Here is a 9,313-nt window from a genome sequence, read left to right as displayed (position 1 = left end):
ACTAGGTTAATTCCCGGAATGGCGGGACTGTCGTATGTTGAAAGGCTGGAGCGACTAGGCTTGTATACACTGGAATTTAGAAGGATGAGGGGGGATCTTATTGAAACATATAAGGGATTGGACACATTAGAGGCAGGAAACATGTTCCCAATGTTGGGGGAGTCCAGAACAAGGGGCCACAGTTTAAGAATAAGGGGTCGGCCATTTAGAACAGAGATGAGGAAAAAACTTTTTCAGTCAGAGAGTGGTGAAGGTGTGGAATTCTCTGCCTCAGAAGGCAGTGGAGGCCAGTTCATTGGATGCTTTCAAGAGAGAGCTGGATAGAGCTCTTAAGGATAGCGGAGTGAGGGGGTATGGGGAGAAGGCAGGAACGGGGTACTGATTGAGAGTGATCAGCCATGATCGCATTGAATGGCGGTGCTGGCTCGAAGGGCTGAATGGCCTACTCCTGCACCTATTGTCTATTGTCTATTGTCTATTGTCCACCCATCCATCCATCCACCCACCCATCCATCCATCCATCCGTCCATCCATCCATCCATCCATCCATCCATCCACCCATCCATCCATCCATCCATCCATCCATCCATCCATCCATCCATCCATCCATCCATCCATCCATCCATCCATCCATCCATCCATCCATCCATCCACCCATCCATCCACCCATCCATCCATCCATCCATCCATCCATCCATCCATCCATCCATTCATCCACCCATCCACCCATTCCTTCTCTCCAGAGATGCCACCAGCATTTCGCTCCAGCATTTTGTGTCAGCCTTCGAGCAATTTATTCCCCCCCCTCCTCTCTCTACATTAAAGTAGAGAGACTTGAGATTCTAACGTGGAGAATGCAGGGCAAAGCCAACGGGAGAAATGTAACCACGAAGTGGACAGGTCGACAGACGCGAATATTTGGGACGAAGAATGAAATAAATGGACGCGAGAAATGAATCGTGGAATCGACACCAGGATTTTAAAGACGAAGAAGACGAGAATTTAAAATTACGTTGACTTGGGACATTGGGAAAAATACTCTTTAACATTAAATTGACATTAGAAATTGATATTAAAATAGACTGAGAGAGGATTTAACATTACATTGACTTAGAACATTGGTATTAAAATAGACTGAGAGAGGATTTAACATTACATTGACTTGGGAAATTAGTATTAGGAAATTGGGGGAAATAGACTTTAACATTAAATAAACATTAGAAATTGGTATTAAAATAGATTGAGAGAGAATTTAACATTAAGTTGACTTGGGAAATTGGTATTAAAATAGACTGAGAGAGGATTTAACATTACATTGGCTTGGGAAATTGGGAAAATAGACTGGGAGATAATTTAACATTAAGTTGACTTAGGACATTGGGAAAAATACTCTTTAACATTAAATTGACATTATAAATTGGTATTAAAATAGACTGAGAGTGAATTTAACATTAAGTTGACTTGGGAAATTGATATTAAAATAGACCGAGAGGATTCAACATTACATTGACTTGGGAAATTGGGAAAATAGACTGGGAGAGAATTTAACATTACATTGACTTGGGAAATTGGGAAAATAGACTGAGAGAATCTAACATTAAATGGACATGACGAATTTTGAGGATGGAACAGAGGAGAGAAAGGAACGTGGATTTGACACAAGGATTTAAGACGGAATGGACGAGACTAACGTGGAACTGATAAGAGGATTTGAGGTCAAATAGACGAGAAATTGGCGTTAAATTGACTGAGAGAATTTAACATGGAGCTCGGCTTGTTATGTTATGTGGCTGTGTGTGTGTGTGTGTGGGGTGTGTGTGTGTGGGGTGTGTGTGTGTGTGTGTGTGTGTGTGTGTGTGTGTGTGTGTGGCTGTGTGTGTGTGTGTGTGGCTGTGTGTGTGTGTGTGTGTGTGTGTGTGTGGCTGTGTGTGTGGCTGTGTGTGTGTGTGTGTGTGTGGCTGTGTGTGTGTGTGTGTGTGTGTGTGTGTGTGTGTGGCTGTGTGTGTGTGTGTGTGTGTGTGTGTGTGTGTGTGTGTGTGTGTGTGGCTTGTGTGTGTGTGTGTGTGTGTGTGTGTGTGTGTGTGTGGGGTGTGTGTGGGGTGTTGTGTGTGGCTGTGTGTGTGTGTGTGTGTGTGTGGCTGTGTGTGTGTGTGTGTGTGTGGCTGTGTGTGTGTGTGTGTGTGTGTGGCTGTGTGTGTGTGTGTGTGGCTGTGTGTGTGTGTGTGTGTGTGTGGCTGTGTGTGTGTGTGTGTGTGTGTGTGTCTTGTTGCTTTTCGCTGAGTGTTGGCTGTGACTCAAATCTCTCTGTACCTGTGACAATTACATTGAATCTTGAATTTTTGCGGATGAAAAATAGACGAGGGAGATCAACACGAGGTTAGACAAGGAAGGTAGACAAGGGAAAGGTGACAGGAGGATTTGGGGGGGGGTGAGAAAATTATCTGCAGACCCGATGTGAGAATTTGAGGCGACATTTTTCCCCTGCGCCTGTTAATTGCAATCCGCATCTATTTGCACCACTTTTCTCTTTTTAAATTAACCCCTTCCTCCCCCAGTGTGGGTTTAACATTACATTGATTTGGGAAATTGGGAAAATAGACTGGGAGGGAATTTAACATTACATTGATTTGGGAAATTGGGAAAATAGACTGGGAGGGAATTTAACATTACTTTGATTTGGGAAATTGGGAAAATAGACTGGAGAGAATTCAACATTACAGTGATTTGGGACATTGTTGTTAAAATAGACAGAGAGAATTTAACATTAAATGGGCTTGAGGATTTTAAAGATGGAATAGAGAGAAAGGAACATGGATTTGACACGAGGATTTTGAAAGATGAAATGGACCAGAATTTAACATTGCATTGATTTGGGAAATTGGGAAAATAGACTGGGAGAGAATTCAACATTGCATTGATTTGGGAAATTGGGAAAATAGACTGGGAGAGAATTCAACATTACATTGATTTGGGAAATTGGGAAATAGACTGGGAGAGAATTCAACATTACATTGATTTGGGAAATTGGGAAAATAGACTGGGAGGGAATTTAACATTACATTGATTTGGGAAATTGGGAAAATAGACTGGGAGATAATTTAACATTGCATTGATTTGGGAAATTGGGAAAATAGACTGGGAGGGAATTTAACATTACATTGATTTGGGAAATTGGGAAAATAGACTGGGAGAGAATTTAACATTACATTGATTTGGGAAATTGGGAAAATAGACTGGGAGGGAATTTAACATTACAGTGATTTGGGACATTGTTGTTAAAATAGACAGAGAGAATTTAACATTAAATGGGCTTGAGGATTTTAAAGATGGAATAGAGAGAAAGGAACATGGATTTGACACGAGGATTTTGAAAGATGAAATGGACCAGAATTTAACATTGCATTGATTTGGGAAATTGGGAAAATAGACTGGGAGAGAATTTAACATTACATTGATTTGGGAAATTGGGAAAATAGACCTGGGAAGAGAATTTAACATTACATTGATTTGGGAAATTGGGAAAATAGACTGGGAGAGAATTTAACATTACAGTGATTTGGGAAATTGGTATTAAAATAGACCGAGAGAATTTAACATTAAGCTGCAACGACGGCGGCACTCTGTTACAAAGCGAATTTGGAAAGATGTTGTAATCCGCACCGTTCAAAATCAACCCACCCCCGTCAGAAATGAGAGCCGCATTTCACCTTGGAGGGGGTTTATTGTTTGCTTTCCACGGGGGGTGGGAAGGAGGGGGGTTGCTTGAGAGGGTGCCGGTGGTTTTACTCACGTTTATTCTGGATAAGGTGTCCATAATTGGGTTTGAGTGGTGCGGTCCGCCGGCGGCGGCGGCTGCTGCTGCTGATGATGCCGCTGCTGTCTCGGTCATAGTGTAAGTGTGAGACACGCAGTAAGGGCTGTAGTGTGGGCGACATGTGTGTAGCAGAGATGGGGGGGTAGAGAGGGGGAGAGGGGGGTGTAGCAGAGAGAGGGGGAGAGGGGGAGCAGAGAGGGGGAGAGGGGGGTAGCAGAGAGGGGGGACAGAGAGGGGGGGGAGCAGAGAGAGGGGGAGAGGGGTGTAGCAGAGAGAGGGGGAGAGGGGGGTAGCAGAGAGAGGGGGGAGAGGGGGGTAGCAGAGAGAGGGGGAGCAGAGAGAGGGGGGAGAGGGGGGTAGCAGAGAGAGGGGGAGAGGGGTGTAGCAGAGAGAGGGGGAGCAGAGAGAGGGGGGAGAGGGGGGTAGCAGAGAGAGGGGGAGAGGGGGTGTAGCAGAGAGAGGGGGAGAGGGGGGTGTAGCAGAGAGAGGGGGAGAGGGGGGTGTAGCAGAGAGAGGGGGGAGAGGGGGTGTAGCAGAGAGAGGGGGAGAGGGGTGTAGCAGAGAGAGGGGGGAGAGGGGGGTGTAGCAGAGAGAGGGGGAGAGGGGGGTAGCAGAGAGAGGGGGAGAGGGGTGTAGCAGAGAGGGGGGGAGAGGGGTGTAGCAGAGAGGGGTGTAGCAGAGAGGGGGAGAGGGGGGTAGCAGAGAGAGGGGGAGAGGGGGGTAGCAGAGAGAGGGGGGTAGCAGAGAGAGGGGGAGCAGAGAGAGGGGGAGCAGAGAGGGGGGCATAGCAGAGAGAGGGGGAGAGGGGTGTAGCAGAGAGGGGTGTAGCAGAGAGGGGTGTAGCAGAGAGGGGGAGAGGGGGGTAGCAGAGAGAGGGGGAGCAGAGAGAGGGGGAGCAGAGAGAGGGGGAGCAGAGAGAGGGGGAGCAGAGAGGGGGGGAGCAGAGAGAGGGGGAGCAGAGAGGGGGAGCAGAGAGAGGGGGAGCAGAGAGGGGGAGCAGAGAGAGGGGGAGCAGAGAGAGGGGGAGCAGAGAGAGGGGGGTAGCAGAGAGGGGGAGCAGAGAGGGGGAGCAGAGAGAGGGGAAACAGAGAGAGGGGGAGCAGAGAGAGGGGAGAGGGGGAGCAGAGAGGGGGAGCAGAGAGAGGGGGAACAGAGAGAGGGGGGTAGCAGAGAGAGGGGAGCAGAGAGGGGAGCAGAGAGGGGGAGAGGGGAGGCAGAGAGGGGGAGCAGAGAGGGGGAACAGAGAGAGGGGGGTAGCAGAGAGAGGGGGAGAGGGGTGGGGAGCAGAGAGGGGGAGCAGAGAAAGGGGGGGTAGCAGAGAGAGGGGGAGCAGAGAGGGGGAACAGAGAGGGGGAGAGGGGGAGCAGAGAGGGGGAGCAGAGAGGGGGAGCAGAGAGAGGGGAACAGAGAGAAGGGGAACAGAGAGGGGAACAGAGAGGGGGAGGTAGCAGAGAGGGGGAACAGAGAGGGGGAGCAGAGAGGGGGAGCAGAGAGGGGGAGCAGAGAGGGGGAACAGAGAGGGGGAGCAGAGAGGGGGAAAGGGGTAGCAGAGAGGGGGAACAGAGAGGGGGAACAGAGAGGGGGAATAGAGAGGGGAAGAGGATAGGGGGAACAGAGAGGGGGAGAGGGGGAGCAGAGAGGGGGAACAGAGAGGGGAGCAGAGAGGGGGAGCAGAGAGGGGGAACAGAGAGGGGGAGCAGAGAGGGGGAACGGAGAGGGGGGCAGAGAGAGGGGGGTAGCAGAGAGAGGGGGAACAGAGAGAGGGGGTAGCAGAGAGAGGGGGAGAGGGGTGGGGAGCAGAGAGGGTGAACAGAGAGGGGGAACAGAGAGGGGGAACAGAGAGAGGGGGGGTAGCAGAGAGAGGGGGAACAGAGAGAGGGGGGTAGCAGAGAGAGGGGGAGAGGGGTGGGGAGCAGAGAGGGGGAACAGAGAGGGGGAACAGAGAGAGGGGGGTAGCAGAGAGAGGGGGAGCAGAGAGGGGGAACAGAGAGGGGGAGCAGAGAGGGGGAGCAGAGAAGGGGGGCAGAGAGGGGAGCAGAGAGGGGGAGAGGGGTAGCAGAGAGGGGGAGCAGAGAGGGGGAACAGAGAGGGGGAGCAGAGAGGGGGAACAGAGAGGGGGAGCAGAGAGGGGGAACAGAGAGGGGAGCAGAGAGGGGGAACAGAGAGCGGGAACAGAGAGGGGGAGCAGAGAGGGGGAACAGAGAGGGGGAGCAGAGAGGGGGAACAGAGAGAGGGGGTAGCAGAGAGAGGGGGAACAGAGAGAGGGGGGTAGCAGAGAGAGGGGGAACAGAGAGAGGGGGGTAGCAGAGAGAGGGGGAGAGGGGTGGGGAGCAGAGAGGGGGAACAGAGAGGGGGAACAGAGAGAGGGGGGTAGCAGAGAGAGGGGGAGCAGAGAGGGGAACAGAGAGGGGGAGAGGGGGAGCAGAGAGGGGAACAGAGAGGGGGAACAGAGAGGGGGAGAGGGGAGGCAGAGAGGGGGAACAGAGAGGGGGAACAGAGAGGGGGGGCAGAGAGGGGAGCAGAGAGGGGGAGAGGGGAGGCAGAGAGGGGAGCAGAGAGGGGGAGCAGAGAGGGGGAGCAGAGAGGGGGAGCAGAGAGGGGGGGAAGAGAGGGGAGCAGAGAGGGGGAGAGGGGGTAGCAGAGAGGGGGGGCAGAGAGGGGGAGAGGGGAGGCAGAGAGGGGGAGCAGAGAGGGGAACAGAGAGGGGGAACAGAGAGGGGGAATAGAGAGGGGAGCAGAGAGGGGGAACAGAGAGGGGGAACAGAGAGGGGGAGCAGAGAGGGGAACAGAGAGGGGGAACAGAGAGGGGAGAGGGGGGAGCAGAGAGGGGGAGAGGGGAGGCAGAGAGGGGGAGCAGAGAGGGGGAACAGAGAGGGGGAGCAGAGAGGGGGAGCAGAGAGGGGGAGCAGAGAGGGGGAGCAGAGAGGGGGAACAGAGAGGGGGAGCAGAGAGGGGAACAGAGAGGGGGAACAGAGAGGGGGAGAGGGGGAGCAGAGAGGGGGAGCAGAGAGGGGGGGCAGAGAGGGGGAACAGAGAGGGGGAACAGAGAGGGGGAATAGAGAGGGGGAGCAGAGAGGGGGAACAGAGAGGGGGAACAGAGAGGGGGGACAGAGAGGGGGAATAGAGAGGGGGAGCAGAGAGGGGGAACAGAGAGGGGGAACAGAGAGGGGGGACAGAGAGGGGGAGCAGAGAGGGGGAGCAGAGAGGGGGAACAGAGAGGGGGAACAGAGAGGGGGAATAGAGAGGGGGAACAGAGAGGGGGAGCAGAGAGAGGGGAAGCAGAGAGGGGGAACAGAGAGGGGGAACAGAGAGGGGGAACAGAGAGGGGGAACAGAGAGGGGGAACAGAGAGGGGGAGCACAGAGAGAGAGAGGGAGAGGGGTACCAGAGAGGGGGAACAGAGAGGGGGAGCAGAGAGGGGGAGCAGAGAGGGGGAACAGAGAGGGGGAACAGAGAGGGGGAACAGAGAGGGGGAGCATAGAGGGGGAACAGAGAGGGGGAGAGGGGTAGCAGAGAGGGGGAACAGAGAGGGGGAACAGAGAGGGGAACAGAGAGGGGGAGCATAGGCGTGTATCAGAGATGGGCAAGCGCACACTGGCGGGGAGAGCTCGGTGCGTCTAGCCTGAGAGAGGGGATGAGAGAGGAGGAGGGAGAGAAGAGGGGAGGGGAGAGGGAGAGAGGAGGGGAGGGATGGGGGGCGAGAGGGGAGGATGGGAGGAGAGGGAGAGAGGAGGGGAGGGGAGGGGAGAGGGAGAGAGGGGATGGGAGGGGGTGGGAGAAGAGAGGGGGAGGATGGGAGGAGGAGAGAGGAGGGGAGGGGAGGAGAGAGGAGGGGAGGGGAGGAGAGGGGATGGGAGGAGAGAGGAGGAGAAGGGATGGGAGGAGAGAGGAGGAGAAGGGATGGAGGAGAGAGGAGGAGAGGGGGATGGGAGGGGAGAGGAGGAGAGAGGAAGAGAGGGGATGGGAGGAGAGAGGATGGGAGGAGAGAGGAGGTGAGAGGATGGAGGAGGGGGAGGGATGAGGGGGAGGGATGAGGAGGGGGAGGGTTGGGGGAGGACTGAGGGCCAGTGAGGGGGGTATGGGGGGAGGGGAAGGGTAGTTGTAGGGAGGAGGGGAGGGGTGGGGAGTTTTGGGAGGGAAGAGAGGGATGGGGAGAGGAGGGGAGGAGGGGGGGGGGGGGGGACAGGAAGGATGGGGTGGGGGAGGGAGCTGTGGGAAGGCATCTTGCCCCCCAATGTTGTCCTAGATGCGTTGATTCCAGGGGCTTTAATATGGATGGCAGGGACTGCTGGTGGAACTTTGCCAAATGCCTCACATTCTCCATATATAATGCTGCAGGTCTCATTGATCTTGTGTTACACCATCACAAAATATCCTAATAAGGTCTTAATAGTCCTATAAGTCCTGTAGTCCTATAACGTCACCTATCCATGTTCTCCAGAGGTGCTGCCTGACCCGCCTGAGTTACTCCAGCACTTTGTGTCTTTTCCCGAACTAAATAAGGGTCCTGAACCAAAAGCAGGAAAAATGTTCCCAATGTTGGGGGAGTCCAGAACCAGGGGCCACACACAGTCTAAGAATAAATGGGAGGCCGTTTAAAACTGAGATGAGGAAAAAAAAATTCACCCAGAGAGTTGTGAATGTGTGGGATTCTCTGCCACAGAGGGCAGTGGAGGCCGATTCACTGGATGGATTTAAGAGAGAGTTAGATAGAGCTCTAGGGGCTAGTGGAATCGAGGGTATGGGAGAAGGCAGGCACGGGTTACTGATTGTGGACGATCAGCCGCGATCACAATGAATGGCGGTGCTGGCTCGAAGGGCCAAATGGCCTCCTCCTGCACCTATTTTCTGTTTCTATGTCATCTATCCACATTCTCCACAGATGCTGCCTGACCCGCTGAGTTACTCCAGCACTCCGTGAAACGTCACCTATCCATGTTCTCCACAGATGCTGCCTGACCCGCTGAGTTACTCCAGCACTCCGTGAAACGTCACCCATCCACGTTCTCCACAGATGCTGCCTGACCCGCTGAGTTACTCCAGCTCTCTGTGCCTAACCTCGAGTGATTCCCTGCTTTAAAAAGTTGAACTCGGTGTGGCTAATGCGCCCCACTTTCGGTATCTGTGTAAAGTTTTGCTGCTCCGGTTTTTGACAGTTGCATTCTCTGTGCTTTATCAGCTGGGCTGCCGGAGGTAAGGAGGGGGATGGGTGAAAGTAGGCCACATTGTCCCTTGAGCTTTCAGATATCCCGCCGTTCCTGCACGGGTCAGCATTTGCGAATCCTGAAGAAGGATGATTATCCTCAAGATGGAAAGGGTTCAGAGAAGATTTACGAGGATGTTGCCAAGACTAGAGGGGGCCTGAGCTACAGGGAGAGGTTGAGCAGGCTGGGACTCTATTCCCTGGAGCGCAGGAGGATGAGGGGAGATCTTATAGAGGTGTACAAAAATCATAGAAATATATAAACATGGAAAATAGGTGCAAGAGGAGGCCATTCGG

General features: G+C 53.5%; 1 protein-coding gene across 1 annotated transcript in view; it reads right to left on the bottom strand.

Annotated features, from left to right (window-relative positions):
* Positions 1–3,889, bottom strand: part of LOC144612336 (leucine-rich repeat-containing protein 71-like) — a 61,238-nt gene extending 57,349 nt beyond the window's left edge. The window contains exon 1 of the mRNA XM_078431912.1: positions 3,708–3,889. Within this exon, the coding sequence (XP_078288038.1) occupies positions 3,708–3,889 (182 nt within the window). The remainder of the gene's footprint in view (positions 1–3,707) is intronic.
* Between the last annotated feature and the right edge of the window lie 5,424 nt (positions 3,890–9,313).

Source organism: Rhinoraja longicauda, chromosome 44 (assembly GCF_053455715.1).
Source record: "Rhinoraja longicauda isolate Sanriku21f chromosome 44, sRhiLon1.1, whole genome shotgun sequence".
Taxonomy (NCBI): Eukaryota; Metazoa; Chordata; class Chondrichthyes; order Rajiformes; family Arhynchobatidae; genus Rhinoraja; species Rhinoraja longicauda.
This window is presented reverse-complemented; position numbering and strand designations above follow the sequence as displayed.